This window comes from Coregonus clupeaformis, chromosome 10 (assembly GCF_020615455.1).
Source record: "Coregonus clupeaformis isolate EN_2021a chromosome 10, ASM2061545v1, whole genome shotgun sequence".
In the NCBI taxonomy this organism is placed as follows: Eukaryota; Metazoa; Chordata; class Actinopteri; order Salmoniformes; family Salmonidae; genus Coregonus; species Coregonus clupeaformis.
Window position 1 is genome coordinate 15,215,813 of NC_059201.1, and position 27,637 is coordinate 15,243,449.

At 43.1% G+C, this 27,637-nt stretch overlaps 1 protein-coding gene across 3 annotated transcripts in view; it reads right to left on the bottom strand.

The window, feature by feature from the left end:
• The window catches only part of LOC121575202 (cyclic AMP-dependent transcription factor ATF-1), a 29,001-nt gene extending 1,628 nt beyond the window's left edge, over positions 1 to 27,373 (bottom strand). The window contains exons 1-7 of one of the 3 annotated variants that reach the window (XM_041888155.2): positions 27,172 to 27,373; positions 24,988 to 25,088; positions 14,373 to 14,495; positions 7,340 to 7,437; positions 1,787 to 1,926; positions 609 to 812; positions 250 to 394 (exon numbers count right to left, since the gene is read on the bottom strand). In XM_041888155.2, coding sequence (XP_041744089.1) covers positions 250 to 394; positions 609 to 812; positions 1,787 to 1,926; positions 7,340 to 7,437; positions 14,373 to 14,495; positions 24,988 to 25,083 — 806 coding nt within the window. In that variant the 5' untranslated portion in view covers positions 25,084 to 25,088; positions 27,172 to 27,373. Of the gene's footprint in view, positions 1 to 249; positions 395 to 608; positions 813 to 1,786; positions 1,927 to 7,339; positions 7,438 to 14,372; positions 14,496 to 24,987; positions 25,089 to 27,048; positions 27,138 to 27,171 lie in introns of those variants that run through there. The other 2 variants (XM_041888157.2, XM_041888156.2) reach the window with 2 other exon arrangements.
• Positions 27,374 to 27,637: the final 264 nt, after the last annotated feature.

A 27,637-nucleotide genomic window follows, 5' to 3' on the forward strand; every position in this document is an offset into this window, starting at 1 on the left:
ACTTTTGGAATATACTGACTTTATGACCAAAATTATTCAACTTTAGAACATTTTGGTGCTGGAATAAATGTTTCTGACTAATATCGATGACACCTAGGCCTTTTCCAACCAGAGAAGTTGGTTATTGCGTTCAGTTGCCCTTTAAGGTTCACACACACACAAACAGACAAAGGGACTAACTGTGCACTGTCACAACACATCCTTATACACACACAGTAACACCACATGCTTATCCCCACACACACACACCTGTTCTTGGCGAGGCGGATCTCTCTCTTCATGGTGGGGTCGCCACTCTTCTGCTCAGATATTCCTACAGGGGAAGTCATGACCACGGTCTGTTGCGCTGTGGGCGCCGTGCGGATCTGGTACGTCTGCATCTCTCCTCCTGCATCTGAGGGGGATGGGGCCAATCAAAACAGTAGATGAGGGCATCTCCTCTTTATAATCTCAACACATTACAATGTGGACCGCAAGCTGGGACCAGTGCATATTTACACACCTTCAGAGAAACTTTAGTGACAACACAAAATAAAGGGGGGAGGGGGGGGGGTGGATTAGCAGGCACTCCTGGGTACTACTCCTTGTGGTATCGTCTCGAAGCTTACCGTGAGTCATGAAGCCATACTCACTCTGTACGACCACCTGGTTGCTGGGCACAAGTATCTGCTGTCCGTCGGGCGTCTGAGCGTACTGTAGGATGGTGGTGCCCTGTTGTTGGCCTGAGTTGGTCATGGTAAGAGTCTGTAACCCCTGGAGGCCCTCTGACCCCGGGCTGGCCAGCTGGATGGCGCCATTAGGGGCGATGGTAACTACAGACAATAAACACACAGGACATTAGGGACAAAGGTAACTACTAGGTATGATGGGCACCTATATGAAGAAAAAAAAAATCGATATCAGTTGCATTTTTTCGATTCGATATCCATTTTTATAAAATAAATTGCAACTGTGTGAAGGTTCACTTTTCTGCTCGCGTCCATGGCTGACTGAGTTGAAAGCCTGTGAAAAGTTGAGGGATTTGTGCATGGAGGGAACAGTCATGTAGCATTTTTTACATTATAGTGTGAATTTTCATATCAATATCAAATTGAATTATCGACATTAGTGCCCACCACTACTAACTACAGACAGTAAACACACTGGAAGGCACTGTTTGAAGAGAGCTTGCAAGTATGCATTTCATTGTATAATACGCTGTGTCCTGTGCATATGCCAAATAAATGACCACCTTCCAAATCAAAGTTTAACAGGAGTATTTCATCCATCAACATACAGTCAACACACAGACATTATTGAGTATGATCGGGAGCACACACACCATGACCACACCTCGGGAGCCATTTTGCACTCCCTTTCTCCTGCGGTGCGGTATATTTCCACAAAACTGTAGTAGTGTAACCGGTGTGAAATGGCTAGCTAGTTAGCGGTGCGCGCTAGTAGCGTTTCAATCGGGTGATGTCACTCGCTCTGAGACCTTGAAGTAGTTGTTTCCCTTGCTCTGCAAAGGCTGCGGCTTTTGTGGAGCGATGGGTAACAGTGCTTTGAGGGTGACTGTTGTCGATGTGTGCAGAGGGTCCCTGGTTCAAGCCCAGGTAGGCGCGAGGAGAAGGACGGAAGCAAAAATGTTACAGTAGCCCATGATTGATGATCCCTTACTTACTCAACAAGTGCCTCCAATTCTAACCATATCCAACTGTATAATCTATTTATAGTGACAAAATGGTGCACTGGTAGGACGGTGTTGTGTGGTTGTTTTAGTGCTATGTAGTAGGTCAACCCTTACTGTACTGGCCGCTACTGGTCTGGTAGATTGTCTGGGTGTTGGGCATTGTCACTGAAGTCATGCCAGAGGAAGCAGGGTTTTCATCCTCTCCCTCATTCCGTGACGCCACCTCCTCAGCAGACAGCTCATTGAGGATCTTCCTACAGACCACCGGGAAGATGCAGGAGATTACTCATACAATAATCCATTACCAAAATCCTTACACTAAAACAACACTCTATGCTACAGAACCAAACTAATGAGACTGGAAAATGAATGGAGAATAAGTGTCTCATATAGTAAATATCAAAAACATAATAACATCATTGTAGGAGTACTGAAGTAGCTCATCCTAGGCAAATGTTTTCAATTGGTCCTGATGGCGGCAAAGTGGGTCCACAGTTTTAACCCCAGCATTGCTGCTTGCAGCTTCAAATTTGGACAGTTTTTCAGTCTGCCATGAATCATCATAATCCATACACAGGTAAGTCTACAGTTAAAATGCAAAGATCGCTACAGTGCATTCGGAAAGTATTCAGACCCCTTGACTTTTTCCACATTTTGTTACGTTACAACCTTATTCTAAAATTGATTAAATTGTTATTTTTCCTCAATCTACACACAAGACCCCATAATGACAAAGCAAAAACAGGTTTAGAAATGTTTGCAAATGTATCACAAAAAAAATGAAATATGACATTTACATAAGTATTCAGACCCTTTACTCAGTACTTTGTTGAAACACCTTTAGCAGCGATTACAGCCTCAAGTCTTCTTGGGTATGACGCTACAAGCTTGCAACACCTGTATTTGGGGAGTATCTCTGCAGATCCTCTCAAGCTCTGTCAGGTTGGATGGGGAGCGTCGCTGCACAGCTATTTTCAGGTCTCTCCAGAGAAGTTCGATCGGGTTCAAGTTCGGGCTCTGGCTGGGCCACTCAAGGACATTTAGAGACTTCTCAAAAGCCACTCCTGCGCTGTCTTGGCTGTGTGCTTAGGGTCATTGTCCTGCTGGAAGGTGAACCTTCGCCCCAATCTGAGGTCCTGAGTGCTCTGGAGCAGGTTTTCATCAAGGATCTCTCTGTACTTTGCTCTGTTCATCTTTCCCTAGATCCTGACTAGTCTCCCAGTTCCTGCCGCTGAAAAACATCCCCACAGCATGATGCTGCCACCACCATGCTTCACCGCAGGGATGGTGCCAGGTTTGATCCAGATGTGATGCTTGGCATTCAGGCCAAAGAGTTCAATCTTGGTTTCATCAGACCAGAATAATCTTGTTTCTCATGGTCTGAGAGTCCTTTAGGTGCCTTTTGGCAAACTCCAAGCGGGCTGTCATGTGCCATTTACTGAGGAGTGGCTTCCGTCTGGCCACTCTACCATAACGGCCTAATTGGTGGAGTGCTGCAGAGATGGTTGTCCTTCTGGAAGGTTCTCCCATCTCCACAGAGGAACTCTGGAGCTCTGTCAGAGTGACCATCGGGTTCTTGGTCAACTCCCTGACCAAGGCCCTTCTCCCAGATTGCTCAGTTTGGCCGGGCGGCCAGCTCTAGGAAGAGTCTTGGTGGTTCCAAACTTCTACCATTTAAGAATGATGGAGGCCACTGTGTTCTTGGGGACCTTCAATGCTGCAGACATTTTTGGTACCCTTCCCCAGATCTGTGCCTCGACACAATCCTGTCTTGGAGCTCTACGGACAATTCCTTCGACCTCATGGCTTGGTTTTTGCTCTGACATGCACTGTCAACTGTGGGACCTTATATAGACAGGTGTGTGCCTTTACAAATCATGGATGATCAATGGTAACAGGATGCACCTGAGCTCAATTTCGAGTCTCATACTTATGTAAATAAGGTCTCTTTTTTTATTTTTAATACATTTGCAAAAATGACTAAAAACCTGTTTTCGCTTTGTCATTATGGGGTATTGTGTGTAGATTGATGAGGATTATATATATTTTTATCCATTTCAGAATAAGGCTGTAACGTAACAAAATGTGGAAAAAGTCAATGGGGTCTGAATACTTTCCAAATGCACTCTACATTTGCATACGTTATTGTCTCAACTGTATCAAAAAGGTTGTCATTGCTAGCCATTGTTAGCTAGCTAGCCAGTTGCATACAGGTAACGTTACAGCCAGCTAGCTCGCTGAGCTGGCCAGTTGCATTCTGCTCTTAATGTTGATTGCTGATGTGCCAAGCCATGCATGACATAATGATAATCTTTGTCATGTTTGTCAGTCTGTCATGTTTACCTAGCTAGCTACCGAAAATAGCCACTGTGGTGCGAATGCTAATCAAACAGCAAGCTAATCAAACTCCATGTTAAGTGATAGGGACATGCTAAGTTCGCTAGCTAGCCACGATGAAATGGCTAAATAGCTAGCTATCGACATTGGATCTGTGGGGATCTAGATGTGATGACTAGCTTAGAAAGAATGCATTAATGATTAAACATAAAAGGGTTGTACTGTACTGATATAAATTGTTTCACATAACAAGCTGTGATTCATGTGAGGAACGTTAGGGGGTAGGATGAGATAAGACTTGTATTTCTCACAGACATGAACACTGCCTCTTTGTGATCTGTGAACCGTCCAAGGACGTAGGTACAAGGAGTACAGGGGAACAGTGTCTATGGGTGATGACTCTACAGGTTGTGATGATAACAAACTTATGCCTGGCAACAGTGGAGTACCAAGGGGCTGGGACCAGCCTGTGCGCCAACGATTGGCTGAGTAAGTCTAAACCACGCTCAGTCTCTACTCTGATTGGCCAGCAGGGAGCGGGAACTATCTCTGTCAGAGTATTTTAAGAAGAACTCATAACAATGGCTTAGTTCTCTGAGTGCCCTGCGTGGTATTTCAGTGGACCCGTATATACGAACATCATATTTACCATTGAAGTGTTTTGCAATAATTAAAATACTAGTCTATTTTAGAAGACGTGTATTGACCTCTTTTGTTCCTAATACCAGATTTGAATTGACGCAACTTAACTTCATGTTCAACTAGCTGGTAATTATGAAGTTAAATGTTTGCTAAATCCATTTAGTTATCTTGTAGTGACCGCATTTCAATTGTTTGGCTGGAAGCAGGTTGAGTGTACAGGGCATTTTAGTACAGCTGTAGCAGTCAACAGGCAATAACAAGCTATAGGAGATGAATGAATTCATGTTTTCACCTATTTTTTTGGATATTTTCTTTCAGTATAAACCTGCTCTCTGGAGATGAACGAGGGCGAACAAGAAACACTTCAGGTATTTTGTCTTTGTACTTATCGCTTGAACTTGGGGACAATTAATGTTATAGCTTGCATGCAATGTTTTGTCTATTTTTGCCTGCTTTCCTCCTTTACAGCTTCAATTGTCTGGAGCCTGGAGTTGTTGTGGCCAAGGAGCTTTCACTCAGATGGCACCAGGTTTCAGCTGCTGTTCCACGTTGATGTCCTTCCTCCCAGAGATGTGCAAGCATCCCCCAGCAAGCATGTAGCAATGGTGGAACAAGCTCCCTCACGACGCCAGGACAGCGGAGTCACTCACCTCCTTCCGGAGACATTTGAAACCCCACCTCTTTAAGGAATACCTGGGATAGGATAAAGTAATCCTTCTACCCCCCCCCCAAAAAAAAAAATTGTCCCCTAAATGACGTAAATGTGCCCTTGAGCAAGGCACTTAACCCTAATTGCTCCTGTAAGTCGCTCTGGATAAGAGCGTCTGCTAAATGACTAAAATGTAAATGTAATGTATTTTTGAGAAGATCAGGACTTTTGCAATGAAAAGGCTATGGACATTACATGTCTTGCTCCAAAGCGCAGGACAGAAATATGCTCTCAGGCTAGATTCCTTTGTTCATACCATAACCTGAACCAAAGTTACTCAAAGGATCTTATGATATAGGCCTAGGTCTAGATAGTGTTTTTACCTTTGTGTTTGTGTGTTAAGAATGTCCTAATTGTTGGCTACTGCCTTTAGCACTTAATAAATTAATATAAAGTATTTTAATCTTGAAATCTTTGTTTTTTAAGCACTACCTCACTGCTTTACTTTAGCACATGGCCATAGTCACAAGAGATGGGTGGGTCTAAAAGCCGATTCATCTGTATTGGCCATACAGCATTTACTGCGATGCGGCCTCTGCAGAAGTCAGGGCATATATACTTCTTGCGCGTCGCAGAACAGGGCCCGTTTTCCCAAAAGCACCTTAAGGCTAAGTTAATCTTAGAACCATAGGATCCCATGATTCTAGCAATTAACTTAGCCTAAAATGCATTTGAGAAACTGGGTCCTGAGCTGTTGTCAAGGAAGTGAGTGTGTTTCTACAGGATGTACCGCCCCCACATACGGTTAACCAATTATGTCAATGTGGAGCTATACGGAGCCCTCCATTGTTAAAATATTTGGGAGGTGTGCGGCAATTGTACGGAGCTTGATTTGACCTCCGCAAACCTTCAGAGGCGCTGCAATTGCATCACACCATCCGTACGGAGCCTACGGACCGCATTGCCAGATTAAGCATATTATCGTCTTTAAGGCTGAAGGCATCCGCATGCTTCCCATCCGAAACCGTTCAGAAAAGTTTGTGTAAATATTAAGACAACATTTTGTGATGTTTTTGTTCGTTTTGGTCTTAGGCATGTTTTTGGGGAGGCTGTTCTTGCACACATTTTTCTCGAGGCAAGCTGAATTTCGGAAGCCGAAGTGTACGCCCCTTCTGTGATTGGTCAACAGTAGGGATTCTTCAATTAAATGTTTGTCATTTAACGAGAGACAAATCATTTTTCATGCAAATGTTTTCACTTTAGAAATACAGCACCAAACATCTTAATGTAAAATTGAGTGACTAAGATTCTCTGCAAGAACGTCAAAATTAATGACAGATTTCTTGAGTTATTTTAGTTAATTCTGACTATTTTGAGGCAAACGGTACTATTGCCGCTTTCTCGTTTTTCAAGCGAAGGTATTTTAAGGGAGGATGCGAGCACACGTAAATACTGTGTGAACGATACTAAATGGGCATAAACAAAGAGCAGCACTGTAGCTGTTCAATGTGAAAGGTTATCTTTATTATACAACAATAGGCAATTTAATACTGTAAATGGCTTGCCTAATGGGGTAACTTGGTGTGATAATGTTCAGAGAATCCATTTAGGCAATTTGGTAAAAGTATTTGTTTTCTAAATATACAGTATGTTTCCTAAGTGTAGAGCAAGTGTGAAAATCGCAGTAAAATGTTTGAATGCCCTTTTCTCCTAAATGGGAATATATATTTATCAGCTTTTAAAGCAGCATTACTTCCCCATGTTTCCTCCAACTACAGTGTATGATATACCATTTTGAAGCTCTGAGTCTGTACTTTTATCCAATGTAAAAAGTACCATTTAAAATTTTGGAACATAACACCAAAAATAGATGGGGGGGGGGCAAATCAGGTGTTAAATGAGGTGAAAAGGAGACTGGAGTGCCACTAACATCCCCAGTCCATCACCAGCATTGACCTCTGCAGTCTGCACACACTTCTTTCCACCACTACATGGACAGGTTAAGATGGCGTTTGACACAACAGTGCGGTGGCGGCTACCTGTAGGAGGGCCGTCTGGCCAGTATCTCTCTGGTCTTCTGGGCAGAGGCTCCACTGTCTGAGGAGTCCTGGGAGTCATCACTGTCTGAGCCCTGGCCCTGTGAAGTAGAGGAGAAGAGAAGAGATGCCGGTACGTGAGAAGTTACTCATACACCATGTTTACTTAAAGGTCCTGCACAGTCAAAATCATGTTTTTCATGATATTTGGATGAAACCAGATCATGAAAAATGAGTTTTGCTGGTACATTGATAAAGTTTGATCATAAAGTTATTGGTCAACTTCCCCATGTCAAACACTTTAATTCAGAAGGCGGGATTATTTAGGGGATTGCGATACCACAAAATCTCATTTGAATACACCAATGGTAACGTCTTTTCTCTTACCTAATTTAAATAAGTACTGCCTTGTAACCAACATCGCAGAGGGCTTGGTTGCAGAGGGGTGTGGTTTACATAGCTAGATAGCTAATCTACTGGTGCAAAAATTTGACTGCAACGTGTCAGCAAATATAATTAAAGGTTTCCCATATTCATCTAAGACAAAGATACTTATAGGTTTCCGCTTTCAGCATGGAGGGGAACGGTTGCCCAAATCTCAGACGCAGTTGTCATGTACATGAAGAGAGATGCCAAACGTAAGATTTATAACTTGTTGACATCATTGATAGTCAATATATATGAACATTGCCTGGCAGTCAATAAATAAATAAATAAATACACAAAAGTATGTGGACACCCCTTCAAAATTAGTGGATTCCACTATTTCAGCCACACCGTTGCTGACAGGTGTATAAAATCGAGCTGCTAGAGCTGCCCCGGTCAACTGTAAGTGCTGATATTGTTAAGTGGAAATGTCTAGGAGCAACAACGGCTCAGCCGTGAAGTGGTAAGCCACACAAGCTCACAGAACAGGACCGCCGAGTGCTGAAGCGTGCAGCGCGTAAAAATAGTCTGTCCTCGGTTGCAACACTCACTACCGAGTTTCAAACTGCCTCTGGAAGCAACGCCAGCACAATAACTGTTTGTCAGAAGATTAATGAAATGGGTTTCCATGGCCGAGCAGCCGCACAAAAGCCTAAGATCACCATGCGCAATGCCAAGCATCGGCTGGAGTGATGTAAAGCTCGCCGCCAATGGACTCTGGAGAAGTAGAAACACGTTCGCTGGAGTGATTAATCACGCTTCACCATCTGGCCGTCCAATGGATTAATCTGGGTTTGGCAGATGCCAGGACAACACTACCTGCCCCAATACATAGTGCCAACTGTAAAGTTTGGTGGAAGAGGTATAATGGTCTGGGGCTGTTTTTCATGGTTCGGGCTAGGCCCTTTAGTTCCAGTGAAGGGAAATCTTAACGCTACAGCATACAAATGACGCACGCGCACAGAAAGTATTCAGACCCCTTGACTTTTTCCACTTTGTTACGTTAGAGCCTTATTCTAAAATTTATTAAAATTGTTCCCCCCCTCTCTCAAGTCTGATTGGGTATGACGCTACAATCTTGACACACCTGTATTTGGGGAGTTTCTCCCATTCTTCTCTGCATATCATCTGAACCTCTCTCAGGTTGGATGGGGAGCATCACTGCACAGCTATTTTCAGGTCTCTCCAGAGACGTTCAATCGGGTTCAAGACCGGGCTCTGGCTGGGCCACTCAAGGACATTCAGAGACTTGTCCCGAAGCCATTCCTGCGTTGTCTTGGCTGTGTGTTTAGGGTCGTTGTCCTGTTGGAAGGTTAACCTTCGCCCCAGTCTGAGGTCCTGAGCGCTCTGGAGCAGGTTTTCATCAAGGATCTCTGTACTTTGCTCCGTTCATCTTTCCCTCGATCCTGACTAGTCTCCCAGTCCCTGCCGCAGAAAAACATCCCCACAGCATGATGCTGCCACCACCATCCTTCATCGTAGGGATGGGGCCAGGTTTCCTCCAGACGTGACGCTTGGCATTCAGGCCAAAGAGGTCAATCTTGGTTTCATCAGACCAGAGTATCTTGTTTCTCATGGTCTGAGAGTCCTTTAGGTTCCTTTTTGGCAAACTCCAAGCGGGCTGTATTTGTATTTGTATTTATTAAGGATCCCCATTAGCTGCTGCCGACTCTTCCTGGGGCCCTGCAACATTAAGGCAGTTATGTAGTCATGGCTCTATTTAGTACTGTGTGCCTCCCATAGTCCGTTCTGGACTTGGGAACTGTGAAGAGACCTCTGATGGCATGTCTTGTGCGGTATGCATGGGTGTCTGAGCTGTGTGCCAGTATTCCAAACCAACAGCTCGGTACATTCAGCTCGTCAACACCTCTCACAAAAACAAGTAGTGGTGAAGTCAATCTCTCTTCCACTCTGGAGCCAGGAGAGACTGACATGCATGTTAGCTCACCTTGTACTTTTAAGGGCCAGCCGTGCTGCCCTGTTCTGAGCCAACTGCACTTTTCCCAAGTCCCTCTTTGTGGCACCTGACCACACTACTGAACAGTAGTCTAGGTGCCTGTAGGACTTTCCTTGTTGATAGTGTTGTTAAGAAGGCAGAGCAGCGCTTAATTATGGACATACTTTTCCCCATCTTAGCTACTGTTGTATCAATATGCTTTGACCATGACAGTCTACAATCCAGGGTTACTCCAAGCAGTTTAGTCACCTCAACTGGCTTAATTTCCACATTATTCATTACGAGATGTAGTTGAGGTTTAGGGTTTAGTGAATGATTTGACCCAAATACAATGCTTTTAGTTTTGGAAATATTCAGGACCAACTTATTCCTTGCCACCCATTCCGAAACTAACTGCAACTCTTTGTTAAGTGTTGCAGTTATTTCAGTTGCTGTAGTAGCTGACGTGTATAGTGTTGAGTCATCCGCATACATAGACACACTGGCTTTACTCAAAACCAGTGGCATGTCGTTAGTAAAGATGGAAAAAAGCAAGGGGCCTAGACAGCTGCCCTGGGGAATTCCTGATTCTACCTCGATTATGTTTGAGAGGATTCCATTAAAGAACCCCCTCTGTGTTCTGTTAGACAAGTAACACTTTATCCACATTATAGCAGGGGGTGTAAAGCCATAACACATACGTTTTTCCAGCAGCAGACTGTGATCGATAATGTCAAAAGCTGCACTGAAGTCTAACAAAACAGCCCCCACAATCTTTTTATCATACATTTCTCTCAGCCAAATCAGTCATTTGTGTAAGTGTTATGCTTGTTGAATGTCCTTTTCTATAAGCATGCTGAAAGTTTGTCAATTTGTTTACAGTAAAATAGCATTGTATCTGGTCAAACAGATAAATGACATTACTAGTGGTCCTAGCTGGTAAAAGCTAACCGCGATGTGGAATCCATGCAAAAACATGTTCGGTATTTATGTTTAACAAAGATTGGTTATGTTTTAGTTAAAATAACAAACCGAGTGTTTCCAGCATACAGTGTTCAGCAGCGCACTCTGATGACGTCAGTTGTAGTCAGGCGATGGGATAGCTATAGTGGCTGGAGGTAAAAAGTGTGTAGGATAGGTTTTCATGCATGCCGTTGCAATAGTTGTACAACTCAAGGGGTCAATGCATGCATCTTTGATTACCTCTTCTCTGTCATGTGCCTTTTACTGAGGAGTGGCTTCAGTCTGGCCACTCGACCATAAAGGCCTGATTGGTGGAGTGCTGCAAAGATGGTTGACCTTCTGTACGGTTCTCCCATCTCCAAAACTCTGGAGCTCTATCAGAGTGACCATGGGGTTCTTGGTCACCTCCCTGACCAAGGCCCTTCTCCCCCGATTGCTCTGTATGGCCGGGCAGCCAGTTCTAGGAAGAGTCTTGGTGGTTCCAAACTTCTTCCATTTAAGAATGATGGAGGCCACTGTGTTCTTGGGGATCTTCGATGCTGCAGACATTTTTTGGCACCCTTCCCCAGATCTGTGCCTCGACACAATCCTGTCTCGGAGCTCTATGGACAATTCCTTCGACCTCATTGCTTGGTCTTTGCTCTTACATGCACGGTCAACTGTGGGACCTTACATAGGTGTGCCTTTCCAAATCATGTCCAAATCAATTGAATATACCACAGGTGGACTCCAATCAAGTAGTAGAACAGCTCAAGGATGATCAATGGAAACAAGATGCACTGTAGCTCAATTCCGAGTCTCATAGCAAAGGGTCTGAATACTTATGTAAATGAGGTATTCCTTTTTTAAATTTGTAATAGATTTGCAAAAATGTCTAAACCTGTTTTCGCTTGGTCATTATGGGGTATATTGTGTAGATTGATGGTTAAAAAAAAGTAATTGTATCCATTTTAGAATAAGGCTGTAACATAACATGGAAAAAGTCAAGGGGTCTGAATACTTTCTGAAAGCACTGTGTGATAAATATATAAATACAGTACCAGTCAGAAGTTTGGACACACCTACTCATTCCAGGGTTTTTCTTTATTTTTACTATTTTCTACATTCTAGAATAATAGTGAAGACATCACAACTATGAAATGACACCTATGGAATCATGTAGTAACCCAAAAACAGTTATAATATATTTTAGATTCTTCAAAGTAGCCACCCTTTCTCTTGATGACAGCTTTGCACACTTGGCATTCTCTCAACCAGCTTCATGAGGAATGCTTTTCCAACAGTTTTGAAGGAGTTCCTACATATGCTTAGCACTTGTTGGCTGCTTTTCCTTCACTCTGTGGTCCAACTCATCCCAAACAGTCTCAAATTGGGTTGTCGGGTGATTGTGGAGGCCAGGTCATCTGATGCAGCACTCCATTACTCTCCTTCTTGGTCAAATAGCCCTTACACAGCCTGGAGGTGTGTTTTGGGTCATTGTCCTGTTGGAAAACAAATGATAGTCCCACTAAGCGCAAACCAGATGGGATGGTGTATCGCTGCAGAATGCCATGGTAGCCATGCTGGTTAAGTATGCCTTGAATTCTAAATAAATCACAGACAGCGTCACCAGCAAAGCACCCCCACACCACCTCCTCCATGCTTCACGGCGGGAACCACACATGCAGAGATCATCCGTTCACCTACTCTGCGTCTCACAAAGACACGGCGGTTGGAACCAAAGGACAGATTTCCACTGGTCTAATATCCATTGCTCGTGTTTCTTGGCCCAAGCAAGTCTCTTCTTCTTATTGGTGTCCTTTAGTAGTGGTTTCTTTGCAGCATTTCAACCATGAAGGCCTGATTCACGCAGTCTCCTCTGAACAGTTGATGTTGAGATGTGCCTGTTACTTGAACTCTGTGAAGCATTTATTTGGCCTGCAATTTCTGAGGCTGGTAACTCTAATGAACTTGTCCTCTGCAGCAGAGGTAACTCTGGGTCTTCCATTCCTGTGGCGGTCCTCATGAGAGCCAGTTTCATCATAGCGCTTGATGGTTTTTGCGACTGCACTTGAAGAAATTTCAAAAGTTCTTGAAATTTTCCAGATTGACTGACCTTCATGTCTTAAAGTAATGATGGGCTGTCGTTTCTCTTTGCTTATTTGAGCTGTTCTTGCCATAATATGGACTTGGTCTTTTACCAAATAGGGCTATGTTCTGTATACACCTACCTTGTCACAACACAATTGATTGGCTCAAACGCATTAAGGAAAGAAATTCCACAAATTAACTTTTAACAAGGCACACCTGTTAATTGAAATGCATTCCAGGTGACTACCTCATGAAGCTGGTTGAGAGAATGCCAAGAGTGTGCAAAACTGTCATCAAGGCAAAGGGTGGCTATTTGAAGAATAGCAAATATATTTTGATTTGTTTAACAATTTTTTGGTTACTACATGATTCCATATGTGTTATTTCATAGTTTTGATGTCTTCACTATTATTCTACAATATAGAAAATAGTAAAAATAAAGAGAAACCCTGGAATGAGTAGGTGTGTCCAAACTTCTGACTGGTAGTGTATATGGGGAATTGGAAATTATGCAGACAACTACATTGTTAAAAGCCACCCCCTAAAAAAAATAAAAGAACAAACTAGTTTTCCGTTTGGAGTATATGGTTTGTTGCAAAATGTTTTGCAACTGAATCTGTGTAATGAATACACCCCTAATTATTTTAATTTTTTTTGCTAACATATGATGGGGGTCCCTGGGTCGCCGGTTTGTCTGGGCGGGGGTCGCTGGGCAAGAAAAGGTTGAAGACCCCCTGATATATTTAATGAAAAGTACCCAGACCTCACCCTGTAAAGTTTCAACTGAAATTGTCGAAGATGAACTAGCTAGCATCATAAACAGCGCTGACAATTCCATTTGGACTAGCTAGCAAAATTATAAAGCCAACACTGTCTATATTGATGCTGTTACAATAACCCAACAGTTGGATAAAAATATATTTTGTGAAACCATGACGTGTGACAGGATTGGATGTTGCATGCAATTTCAATGTTGTTTGAGTTGCTTTGTGTATCAGCAAGTTTGCTTGAGATAATCTCACTGCAACACTGCATCCATGTTGCTTGACAGGCATTTTCAAAGAACCGTCAGTCAAGGTGAGCCACTCAGCCTACTAGCTCCCTCTCCACTCGGTATGTCTTTTCAGGCTTACTGGTAGTTTTTTGGTCTTGACATAAGTTTTTTTTTTTTTATCTAAAATTTCAGCATTTTTATCAGGAAGAAATATTATGGGTGATGTTTTAGTCACTCAAAAGGCTATTTTACGTCGGAATCAGAATGACTGTTCGGACCTTAACTTAAATCAGAATGTGGGGGTTCTACAGTGTACAAGATAGATATACCTGCCCATCAATCACACATTTACCCCAGTAATACCATTTGGCAAGATAGCGTAGGCTAAAGGCTAACAAAGGTTAAAGTCTGCTAGAAGAACAGGGGACACCTCCATGTCCTCCGGAGGCACTGTAGTCCAGGGCCAGTATTCATAAAGCATCTCAGAGTAGGGGTGCTGATCTAGAATGAGGTCCCCAATGTGTATGTCATCTTATTCATTACGATCTTTAAGGCAAAACTGATCCTAGATCAGCAGCACTCCTACTCAGATGCTTTGTGAATATGGGCTCAAGCCTAGTTCCTGGTTGTCGAGGAGCACCTCTTACCTGAACAGTCTGCAAATGTGGGGACTGGATGACCGACGACTGGGCCGACTGGATCACCCCCTGCACCTGGAACTGACCTCCAGGGAGCTGGACCACAGTCACAGGAGAGCCCCCCAGAGACATCTGCAAACACAGTCAGATTAGATGATGACACAGGAGTGAATATTCAATCCTGTTCTGTCCCATCCTTTGGATTTTGTTTTCGTGTCCTGTCCAAGATACTCAGCCAGGTGACGCAGATGCAAAGTAAACAGCTGTAGTGGGTACATTTCCGCAACTACTAAGAGCTTTGAAGTGCGAGGCTCTCCTTCTCCTCTGTTTGTAGCACTGTAAAGCGCACCCGTGCACATACTCTGTGTGACTATGTGAGAGCGAAGTCTTGCTGCTCTTGCTGAGACTACATCCCCTTGGCATTTTTCCTATTTTGTTGCATTACAACCTGTAATTTAAATGGATTTTTATTTGGATTTCATGTAATGGACATACACAAAATAGTCCAAATTGGTGAAGTGAAATGAAAAAAAATCTAAGAAATAAATAACGGAAAAGTGGTGCGTGCATATGTATTCACCCCCTTTACTATGAAGCCCCTAAATAAGATCTGGTGCAACCAATTACCTTCAGAAGTCACATAATTAGTTAAATAACGTCCACCTGTGTGCAATCTAAGTGTCACATGATCTGTCACATGATCTCAGTATATATACACACACACACACACACCTGTTCTGAAAGGTCCCAGAGTCTGCAACATCACTAAGCAAGGGGCACCACCAAGCAAGCGGCGCCATGAAGACCAAGGAGCTCTCCAAACAGGTCAGAGACAAAGTTGTAGAGAAGTACTGATCAGGGTTGGGTTATAAAAAAAATATCCGAAACTTTGAACATCCCACAGAGCACCATTAAATCCTTTATAAAAAAATGGAAAGAATGTGGCACCACAACAAACCTGCCAAGAGAGGGCCGCCCATCAAAACTCATGGACCAGGCAAGGAGGGCATTAATCAGAGAGGCAACAAAGAGACCAAAGATAACCCTGATGGAGCTGCAAAGCTCCACTGCGGATATTGGAGTATCTGTCCATAGGACCACTTTAAGCCGTACACTCCACAGAGCTGGGCTTTACGGAAGAGTGGCCAGAAAAAAGCCATTGCTTAAAGAAAAAAATTAAGCAAACACATTTGGTGTTCGCCAAAAGGCATGTGGGAGACTCCCCAAACATATGGAAGAAGGTACTCTGGTCAGATGAGACTAAAATTTAGCTTTTTGGCCATCAGGAAAAACGCTAATGTTTGGCACAAACCCAACACCTCTCATCACCCCGAGAACACCATCCCCACAGTGAAGCATGGTGGTGGCAGCATCATGCTGTGGGGATGTTTTTCATCGGCAGGGACTGGGAAACTGGTCAGAATTGAAGGAATGATGGATGGCGCTAAATACAGGGAAATTCTTGAGGGAAACCGGTTTCAGTCTTCCAGAGATTTGAGACTGGGACGGAGGTTCACCTTCCAGCAGGACAATGACCCTAAGCATACTGCTAAAGCAACACTTGAGTGGTTTAAGGGGAAACATTTAAATGTCTTGGAATGGCCTCGTCAAAGCCCAGACCTCAATCCAATTGAGAATCTGTGGTATGACTTAAAGATAGCTGTACACCAGCGGAACCCATCCAACTTGAAGGAGCTGGAGCAGTTTTGCCTTGAAGAATGGGCAAAAATCAGTGGCTAGATGTGCCAAGCTTATAGAGACATACCCCAAGAGACTTGCAGCTGTAATTGCTGCAAAAGGTGGCTCTACAAAGTATTGGCTTTGGGGGGGGGGGGTCTCTATTTTTCCTCCATTTCTGCTCGGCTGCCCGGAGCCCTGTTCTGTGAGCTCGCAATGAATCGTCAAGCCACGGAGCAGGAGGGGAGGACCGAGCCGGCCGGGAGGATAGGGGACATAGAGAGTCAAAAGATTCAGAGAGGGAGGAGAGGAGGCAGAATCAGGAGATTGGAGGGAGAAGGATTTCACAACAAGTCAAATGTCTTCCACAGATCTGACTTCCCCTTTCCCTCCTGAGCAACCAGTAAAAATGTGCCTGTTTCGAGTTTCTTTTTCACGTCCTCCGCATCCATTTTGCTGTCACGTGTTACTGTGTTCGGAGTTTGTTATAACCAATTTATTGATGTGATTATGATAGGCTACAGGTCCTACATGGTCACATGCATGCAATGCTTACATGTTTCACGTAAAGAGAGCAATGGTTGAGGGAATGTTTTTCCTTAAACAAATTAGGGATTTCGGTAACAGAACTTTTCAGTCAGAAACAAGTAAGAAACTAAATGGCTGAAATGATGTTGCGCAATAAACACCTGCTGTGCTGTGGTGCCTTTTCGCTGCAGTAGGGAGGAGAGCGAGACAACGTGCGCCAGTCACACAGGCACTCGCTGTCATTTTTTTTTTACACAGTGTGACCATCAGGCTCTTTGAGTCATTTGTGCGTCTAAATTATTTAATCAAACAATGTGCTTAAAACATCAGACAAGCTCAGTGCATATGTAGTTGATTTTATTCAAACACATAGGGTGGGTCTGTCTATACAGTGAGGGAAAAAAAGTATTTGATCCCCCTGCTGATTTTGTACGTTTGCCCACTGACAAAGAAATGATCAGTCTATAATTTTAATGGTAGGTTTATTTGAACAGTGAGAGACAGAATAACAACAACAAAATCCAGAAAAACGCATGTCAAAAATGTTATAAATTGATTTGCATTTTAATGAGGGAAATAAGTATTTGACCCCCTCTCAATCGAAAGATTTCTGGCTCCCAGGTGTCTTTTATACAGGTAACGAGCTGATATTAGGAGCACACTCTTAAAGGGAGTGCTCCTAATCTCAGCTTGTTACCTGTATAAAAGACCTGTCCACAGAAGCAATCAATCAATCAGATTCCAAACTTCACCATGGCCAAGACCAAAGAGCTCTCCAAGGATGTCAGGGACAAGATTGTAGACCTACACAAGGCTGGAATGGGCTACAAGACCATCGCCAAGCAGCTTGGTGAGAAGGTGACAACAGTTGGTGTGATTATTCGCAAATGGAAGAAACACAAAATAACTGTCAATCTCCCTCGGCCTGGGGCTCCATGCAAGATCTCACCTCGTGGAGTTGCACTGATCATGAGAACGGTGAGGAATCAGCCCAGAACTACACGAGAGGATCTTGTCAATGATCTCAAGGCAGATGGGACCATAGTCACCAAGAAAACAATTGGTAACACACGGCGCCGTGAAGGACTGAAATCCTGCAGCGCCCGCAAGTTCCCCCTGCTCAAGAAAGCACATATACAGGCCCGTCTGAAGTTTGCCAATGAACATCTGAATGAATCAGAGGAGAACTGGGTGAATGTGTTGTGGTCAGATGAGACCAAAATCGAGCTCTTTGGCATCAACTCAACTCGTCGTGTTTGGAGGAGGAGGAATGCTGCCTATGACCCCAAGAACACCATCCCCACCGTCAAACATGGAGGTGGAAACATTATGCTTTGGGGGTGTTTTTCTGCTAAGGGGACAGGACAACTTCACCGCATCAAAGGGACGATGGACGGGGCCATGTACCGTCAAATCTTGGGTGAGAACCTCCTTCCCTCAGCCAGGGCATTGAAAATGTGTCGTGGATGGGTATTCCAGCATGACAATGACCCAAAACACACGGCCAAGGCAACAAAGGAGTGGCTCCAGAAGAAGCACATTACGGTCCTGGAGTGGCCTAGCCAGTCTCCAGACCTTAATCCCATAGAAAATCTGTGGAGGGAGCTGAAGGTTCGAGTTGCCAAACGTCAGCCTCGAAACCTTAATGACTTGGAGAAGATCTGCAAAGAGGAGTGGGACAAAATCCCTCCTGAGATGTGTGCAAACCTGGTGGCCAACTATAAGAAACATCTGACCTCTGATTGCCAACAAGGGTTTTGCCACCAAGTACTAAGTAATGTTTTGCAGAGGGGTCAAATACATATTTCCCTCATTAAAATGCAAATCAATTTATAACATTTTTGACATGCGTTTTTCTGGATTTTGTTGTTGTTATTCTGTCTCTCACTGTTCAAATTAACCTACCATTAAAATTATAGACTGATCATGTCTTTGTCAGTGGGCAAACGTACAAAATCAGCAGGGGATCAAATACTTTTTTCCCCTCACTGTAGATGGAAAAATACGTTTAAACATTTAGACCAATCGACTAGTCCAGGGGTGTCAAACGTCCGGCCCGCGGGCCGGATCAGGCCCGCAAACGGGTTTAATCCGGCCCGCGAGATGATTTTGTAAAGTATAAAAATGCGCTGCAATTTTTCAATAAAATAAACTGCTGTTCCAATTGCGTCCACTGGATGGCGCAATAGCAATTGTGTTAAGCAAGCAAACTGTTTATACCGGGGCAGAGCAAGTAGGTCAAGTCTGTGTTTACTCACAGCCGAGACATCAGTGACGCTGCAGTGAAAGCTAGCTACCTCATTGCTAATGAAATCGCAGTGGCTTCAAAACCATTTAGTGGGGGTGAATTTGTAAAAACATGCATGATGAAGGCAGCTGAGATTGTGTGCCCTGAAAAGCGTCAGGCTTTTGTAAATATCAGCCTGACAAGAAACACAGTTGCAGACAGGATTTCCGATCTTTCAGTGGATTTGGACAGCCACTTGAAGCAAAAAAGTAAAGTCATTTATTGCGTTTGGTTGCAATTGATGAAAGCACGGACATTACAGATGTTGCACAACTGGCCATTTTCATCCGCTGGAGTTGATGACACATTGACCGTCACCGAGGAGTTCGTGGAGTTGGTGCCGATGACAGATACAACGACAGCAGCTGATATTTTTACCGCACTCGTCGGGCGCGCTGGACAGGGTCGGAGTGGACTGGTCCCGAAGCGCTGTCAGCTTGGCTACAGATGGTGCGCCCTCAATGATCGGGAAAAAAGCAGGCGTTGTGACAAAGTTCAGAGAGAAAGTGCAATCTGCAAATGGAGGACGTGATTTTTTGACTTTCACTGTATTTTGCACCAGGAGGCTTTGTGTTGCAAGTCATTAAAGATGGATAACGTCATGAAGGTAGTCATCCAAACTGTTAATTTCATCCGATCCAGAAGCCTGAATCACCGTCAGTTTGACAGCCTTCTCAGAGAGAAAGACCACATCTATGGCCTGCCATACCACACTGAGGTAAGATGGTTAAGCCGAGGTGCCGAGGCGTTTCTTTGATTTACGAGAAGAAATTGAACAGTGTTAGAATTCCATTCCGCAGAATGGATGCAGGACCTTGCATTTATGGTGGATGTTACAGAGCACCTGAATAACTTGAACAAACAGCTGCAAGGGCGCAACAAAGTTGTCACGCAGTATTATGACAGCATACGTTCTTTCAAGTTGAAGCTGTCATTGTGGGAGACGCAACTTGCCGGTGGTGATGCAGCTCACTTCCCCGGTCTGAAAAATGTGTGCACGACCCAACATGTGGCAGACATGAAGCGGTTCAAAGATAAAATAACGGGACTGTTAAGGGAGTTTGAGCAACGCTTTCAGATTTTTGGTGAACTGCAGAAAGACTTCAAAGTTTTTTGCTCGCCATTCACCGTGAATCCCTCTGATCTGCCCGTCAGCATCCAACTTGAAATAATAGACTTGCAGTGTGACTCGGATTTGAAGGGCAAATTTGCCGCAGCTGGCTTGGACACATTTAATCAGAATCTCTTGCCAGGTTACCCCAACTTGACAGCCCTCGCTGCAAAACTGTTGTGCATGTTTGGAACCACATATCTTTGTGAGCAAGTTCTCTGTAATGAGCATAAATAAAACAAAGCTGCGCTCAAGGCTCACGCACAAGCACTTGAATCACATCCTGAAGTTGGCTGCCACTCAGGATGTGATGCCTGATATTGATGCGCTGGTGAAAGCTAAAAGATGCCAGGTATCAGGAGTCAAATAAACTATGCAACCCCACTTAAAGTGCTACATGAGACACCCTGATATAGTTCTGTGATATACTTCTGTGAATCACTGAGGCATTGTGTGTTTGTGTGTTCTTTGTCCTCAGAACTTTCAAATAACTTGGTGTTTTATGATTAATAGTGATGTTGTGCTTTTGGACACACTGTCCTCAGGCTCCAGCTTTATGTTTATATGTTTTTATGTTGATGTGCTATTGTTTTTAATTTATTTTATTTTATTTGTATATTTAACCTATTCTTGACTCTGTGGTTCTTGCACTTGTTTGGGGAACAGGATTTCATTCTTTTTATCTACATTTCTGCCTGAGAAATGACCCCCTGATATAGTTCTGTGATCTGTGAAACAGTTCTGTTAATCACTGAGGCATTGTGTGTTTGTGTTCTTTTTCTTTAGAATTTTCAAATAAACTTGACGTGTTTTATGATTAATAGTGATGTTGTGCTTGTACTATTTTGGACACACTGTCCTCAGGCTCCAGCTTTATGTTGTATGTTGATCGTATTAAAACAAAGAAAACAATCTGAAGTTGTTGTTTTTAAGTTATATATATATATACACATACACCATGATTTTTCCGGTCCGGCCCACTTGGGAATAGATTTTCCTCCATGTGGCCCCTGAGCTAAAATGAGTTTGACACCCCTGGACTAGTCGAAAGAACAGGACAACTCTGGCCATGATTTTTATTTTATTTACTTGTCTGGGACAGCCCTAGTATTTTGTGTTTAGAAAAACTATAGTTGCACGCCCCTAATCACCCTACTGAAGCAAAAAAAATACCAAGACTTTCAATATAAAACACAGGTGAAATGGTCTGCATTTGAAAATGCAGATTTCTGAAAGGTAATGAGACCCCTGGTATCACGATTCTATATCACGATTCTGAACTTTACAGTCCTATTGATCAAAACCATCAATTTGGCCTCTGCACACCTACGGAGGCGCCGCAATTGCGTCACACCCTGCATACGGATCCTCCGACCACATTTTCGGATCAAGCATAAATTGGCTTTAACAGTCGTTCAAGTTATTGCTAGCTAACCAAATGACACCTGTATCTCTAGCTGTGTATAGCCACCGAAAAACAATGAGGGGAAAAAGTCAGTCACTCACCCACTCCTCCAAATACATGACATGCTCCTAGCAGCTAGCTAACGTTAGGCGCCGTGTTTTTAACTTGCTACATAAATAGATATGCTAGGCTATTAGCCACGTTATGACTGACTTGTGATCATTGCCCTTGCTAGTTTGATTGTATTGGCATTCCCAGACTTAGATACATTTGTCCGTTGTTGTACAAAATATTGAGTCATTGAAACTGAAACAGTGCATCCCGAATGGAGGCAGAAAACAATGTACCAGACCAAATGTGATTTACAACCTGATAGCAATATTTTTGGACTACCAAGAAATGTATTGGTGAATTATATGAATCATGCATTGAACTGCAGCCATCTATTCTGCCAACAATGCCTTAGAGTACCATCATGGAATGTTAAGTCTCCCGAGTGGCGCAGTGGTCTAAGGCACTGCATCCCAGTGCTAGCTGTGCCACTAGAGATCCTGGTTCGAATCCAGGCTCTGCTGTAGCCGGCCGCAACCGGGAGACCAATGGGGCGGCGCACAATTGGCCCAGGGTAGGGGAGGGAATGGCCGGCAGGGAGGTAGCTCAGTTGGTAGAGCATGGCGTTTGCGACGCCAGGGTTGTGGGTTCGATTCCCACGGGGGGCCAGTATGAAAATAAAAAAGAATGATGTATGCACTAACTGTAAGTCGCTCTGGATAAGAGCGTCTGCTAAATGACGTAAATGTAAATGTAGAACCTATTTTTAAAACCTCTTATAAAGTTGGTTTTGTAGCATGAACTGGGAATTTGATATGACTGATATTATGATTGTCTGTTTCATATCTGCAAAGTATACTGAACAAAAATACAAAACACAACAATTAACGGTTTTATGGAGTTACAGTTCATATAATGAAATCAGTCAATTTAAATAAATAAGGCCCTAATCTATGGATTACACAACTGGGCATAGGCCCACCCACTGGGGGGCCAGGCCCAGCCAATCAGAATGAGGTTATCCCTCACAAAAGGGCTTTATTACAAACAGTAACACTCCTCAGTTACATCAGCTGTCCGGGTGGCTGGTCTCAGACGATCCCGCAGGTGAAGAAGCCGGATGTGGAGGTCCTGGGCTGGCTACACGTGGTCTGCGGTTGTGAGGCCGGTTGGACATACTGCCAAATTCACTAAAACGACGTTGGAGGGGGCTTATGGTAGAGAAATTAACATTAAATTATCTGTCAACAGCTCTGGTGGACATTCCTGCAGTCAGCATGCCAATTGCATGTTCCCTCAAAACTTGAGACATCTGTGGCATTGTGTTTTGAGACAAAACTTCACATTTTAGAGTGGCCTTTTATTGTCCCCAACACAAGGTGCACCTGTGTAATGATCATGCTGTTTAATCAGTTTATTGGTACACCACATCTGTCAGGTGGATAGATTATCTTGGCAAAGGAGAAATACTCACTAACAGGGATGTAAATTTGTGCACAATTTGAGAGAAATAAGCTTGTTGTGTTTATGGAACCTTTCAGGGATCTTTTATTTCAGCACATGAAACATTTGACATGTTGCGTTTATATTTTTGTTCAGTGTACATATTCCATTTGTAAAGTGGTGTTATTTCCTCTATATTGATAACTGAGAAATTAAAGTTATACTCACACCGCTGACACTTTACTATTTTTTAACAACAGTAACAGTAGTTGTTTTAAAAACTGTCTTTCCCGCAATTACATTTTGAAATGTTGCTTAACTGTCAGTATGCTTGCGCTTATCAGAATGGATCTCTCCCTTTACTCCTTGTGCAAAGGGGGGAGCGGGAGTCAGAGCCAGCAGCAAAACAGGGAAAGGGCAGATATTTTAATTGCGGGAAGCAGGTTAATGCACATTACTGTTGACCAAATAATGGCCAAATAATGGTTTTATAAACAAAACAAAAATCTGCAGGAACACTGGGTTGCCCAATCACTGAAATTACCGAAGCAAGCAAAATTGCTTTGGTAAGAGGAGGGCAATGTCAGTTTATTGTCCCAGCTTTAGTTACTGTTGTTGTCTTTCAAATTGTAGAGGCTACCTTGCGCTCTTTCTTTCCTCTGGCAACAGCCCGACTCGCACATGATGTGCACACACAGAGGCGCACGTGGATAGCTCTCTAACAACTTGAAAGTGCGCCTCGAGTTGATGTTCAACTGGGTGATTCTCATGAAACCAGTTTTAAACATGTCTGTAGCAAATAGAGTTACAAAACCAATAGTAAAACGTGTATACACCCATGAACCATCATCTAGAGTAGTCCTTAGATGAGAAAAGTTAATTTAATGAATTTGCTTATATGCCTACAGAATGAGTTTCTTATTCTCAAACACCCCCCTTTACCCCACTTGTGGCCTTCTCATTACCGAAACGGCTAAAAAGCTCAAATTGGGAAAAGGTCATTTAAGTTTAAATAAAAAAAATGTCAATGTTATGTTTAACTCTGGCCATTTCATTGGGGAAGCAATGTAAAAATAAAAGTAAAAAAAAAATGGATTTGTCTATTACTTTTTGGTACTTCGAAAACTGTTGCAGTAATAAGAATTTTGTGGAATTTGTGGTAAAATGCATAATATCTGATTTAAAAAAAAATACAATTATTAAATAGATCCTAATCTCAGTGATCCATGAGGAATTTGTGAAAAAATTACATGGATTTTTAGTAAAATGTCAGTCATAAGAATGACCCAATTGTTTTTCTTTTTTTGCCGCGGTGGCAACAATTAAAGCTGCAATATGTAACCTTTTGGGCGACCTGACCAAATTCACATAGAAGTGTGTTATAGATCTGTCGTTCTCATTGAAAGCAAGTCTAAGCGGTAGATCTATTCTATGTGCGCTATTTCTATGCTTCCCGTTCTTAAGTTTCATTTTTGCGTCTTTAATTTTGGTTTTGTACACCAGCTTCAAACAGCTGAAAGTACTATATTTTTGGTTATGGAAAATATATTTCACAGCAGTGTAGATGGTACAATGATTCTCTACACTATACTTGCTTGTTTTGTCAAACTGAAAATAGGCAAACTATTAGAATTTTAGCTTAGTGGGTAAGAGCGTTGTGCCAGTAACCGAAAGGTCGCTGGTTCTAATCCCCGAGCCGACTAGGTGAAAAATCTGTCGATGTGCCCTTGAGCAAGGCACTTAACCCTAATTGCTCCTGTAAGTCGCTCTGGATAAGAGCGTCTGCTAAATGACTAAAATGTAAATGTAATGTACCAGGAAATGGCGGAGTGTTTTCTGCATAGTGAGTCTTTAAGCAGCGGCACAATATAGACCAGATAAATAAATGTAAGACTTAAAGGACCTGCAGACACCCTGGTAATTAAGTCGCTCATTACCATGCTGATATTATTCACAGAATGGACCCATCATGTTCTCTGTGACAGTAACACCACACTGCCCTCTATATAAGTTCTCACTTGCATAGTGCATTGCCGTCAGTGATATCATTCCCATTCCTAACCCCTACTTCCAGAAAGTCAGTGAGTCATTATTAACCTGTTGATATCAGCCTGTCTGTTACCTGTTGGGCTATCTGTGAGATCTGGGAGGCTGTGATGGTGGTGGGGATGGTGACAGTCTGTGTCTCAGCGCCATTGCTGTTCTGCACCTCTTCCATGGTCACTGCGGAGGCAGATATACAGATACATTAAAAGACCACTGATTACTGCAACACATTAAAATACAGATATTTAAATGTTTTACATTTTAATCATTTAGCAGACGTACAGTTAGTGAGTGCATACATTTTTCATACTGGCCCCCCGTGGGAAACGAACCCACAACCCTGGCGTTGCAAGCGCCATGCTCTACCAACTGAGCTACAGGGGACTCAGATATCAGATATTACAGAACATTGAGCAGATTTGTTAAGACATATTGGCTAGTCTGTCATTCAGTAAGAAAAGGCTTGATGAACTAACTGGTAAACCAGGTAAGATTTCCTGATGGGACACTAGTGTGTATGGGCACTGGACAGAGCCCTCTGGCATGTCTATTTTGTAAATAAAGGTTTATGGTGGCCACTGACTGGACAGGCTGAGCATTTCCATGGAAACAGAGGATAGTCACCCATCCCTCACACCTAAAAAAGTATTGACTAGCTAGTTATTCACCATAGCTAGAATTACTATGCACATCCACCAGGATATATTTATGTGTCCATTGAACAAAACATATAGCTAGCTAATCATGTCTCACCAAGGATATGGTCTCACTAAAGACATGATTGGACATTCAGTACAACGTACCAGTAGCTAGCTAGTTACAAGGCTGACAGCACTAAATACTAACTTGTGGTAGCTAGCTAGCTATAACTTTTGGTTAGCTAGGGGTCTAACGTTAGCTAGTTAGCCAACGTTAGACCGGCATGCTCAACATAGCTTGCTGGCTAATTGGTGTGGTCAACAGGCAAATACCAATGTCGTTAGCTAGCTAGCTACCCTAATCACGCACGAGAACCCGGTTCACAATATGCAAACATTGTTAGCTAGCTAGTTATTGAGCAGCGTGAGCGTTTAGTTAACGTTACACAGCATCCTCTAATTTGAATACAAGCTAACTAGATAGGCAAATTAGGATGCGTTCGTAAATTCACTCTGGCCATCTACTCCAATTTCAGAGCACTCTCGTCTGAGTTTGCCAGAGCGCAGAATAACTGATTAATTTACGAACGCTCAACACCCTTGAATATGGCCGGTGTCAGTAAACGTCGGCAAAAGGGCATAATTAAATTGTTGCACCAGCAGTGTGCGCTCTGAACGCTCCTCGAGCGAAACACTCTGAATTTATGAACGGACAATCTGGGTGTGTTCGTAAATTCAATATGGAGTGCCAGAGGGTCCTCAGAGTGTGCTCTTGGCGTTCGTAAACTCAGAGCGTTGTCAGATTGTCCGTTCGTAAATTCAGCGTTTCGCTCTCGGAGCGCGCACTGGAAGCTCTGGCCAAGGAGTAGGGTTGATCCGAGCGTTCTGACAACACAACGGCAGTCTAACACCCAAGCTAACTGGCTAACGTTGGCTAGCTACTTCCAGACACAAATGAGGACACATCACTCGGACGATTTTACTGTTATCCAACTGTGCTGCTGGCAACAATCGAATTACGTTTTTTGCCGACGTTTACTAACACCGGACATATTCAACTGGTGTTGAGCGTTGGTAAAATCATCAGTTATTCTCCGCTCTGGCACACTCAGACGAGTGCTCTGAAATCGTAGTAGATAGCCAGAGCGAACGCTCTGAATTTACTAGTGCACTCTGGCACTCCAGATTGAATTTAAGAACACACCCTTAGTGACGTTTGATAAATTAGTACCGTTTTGATAGCAATAGATGACGTTAGTTAACTAACGTTAATTTGTTAAATCAGGGTAATGTCAGCCAGCTAACGCTAGCTCGCTGGCTAACTAAACATTGGTGGATAAGCCAGCTATTCTTAACATTTGCCTTGTAGTTAGCTAGCGTGGCTAGTATGTGCTTTTGTCTCAATGAATGAGCGAATTTTTGTAATACACAGTCACTGGCACGCAAGTACCCGCGTCAACGGACGTCAGCGATAAGGGGAGCCATGATTAGCAACTTACCTTTCCCTTCGACAAGGACGAGGAGAGGGAGCCGCCAGGCGCCATTACATTAGCAAAGCACACCATAAAATGGCATTGTGCGGAGCACATACAGACGGTAAAATCATTGAAAAGCTGTATTACCTTTGAAATCCTTCGTGGACCTCAGCGGTGGCGTTGATTATCTCAAAAGCGCGTATAAATCACGGGAAAACAAATAGTTGTTAGCTAGCTAATTGCTAATATGGTAAATAAAAAGGGCGGCGCGGAACCATAAAAAAAATAAAAACGTTCTATTTGTTTTTAAAGGAAGGAGGCGGAGATGCGCGCTGCCCCAGGAAGGACATATGACGTAATTGTTTCATTTGAGCACTGTGATTGGTGGAAAGGTGTGCATAGCATATCTATGATGACATAAAATAGATAAAATGTCGCTGCCTCTGTAAAAATTCCCACATGCACAGTTTTGTAAATAGCACTTAAAATGCATCCCATTAAATGTCCACATCACATGCAAATAGCCCTTTAATGTCCACATCTGTAGTAAATGGCCACCTTCAGTGGATATACATAGCATCAACTTCCTGAAATAGCTTAGTCATACTAAGCT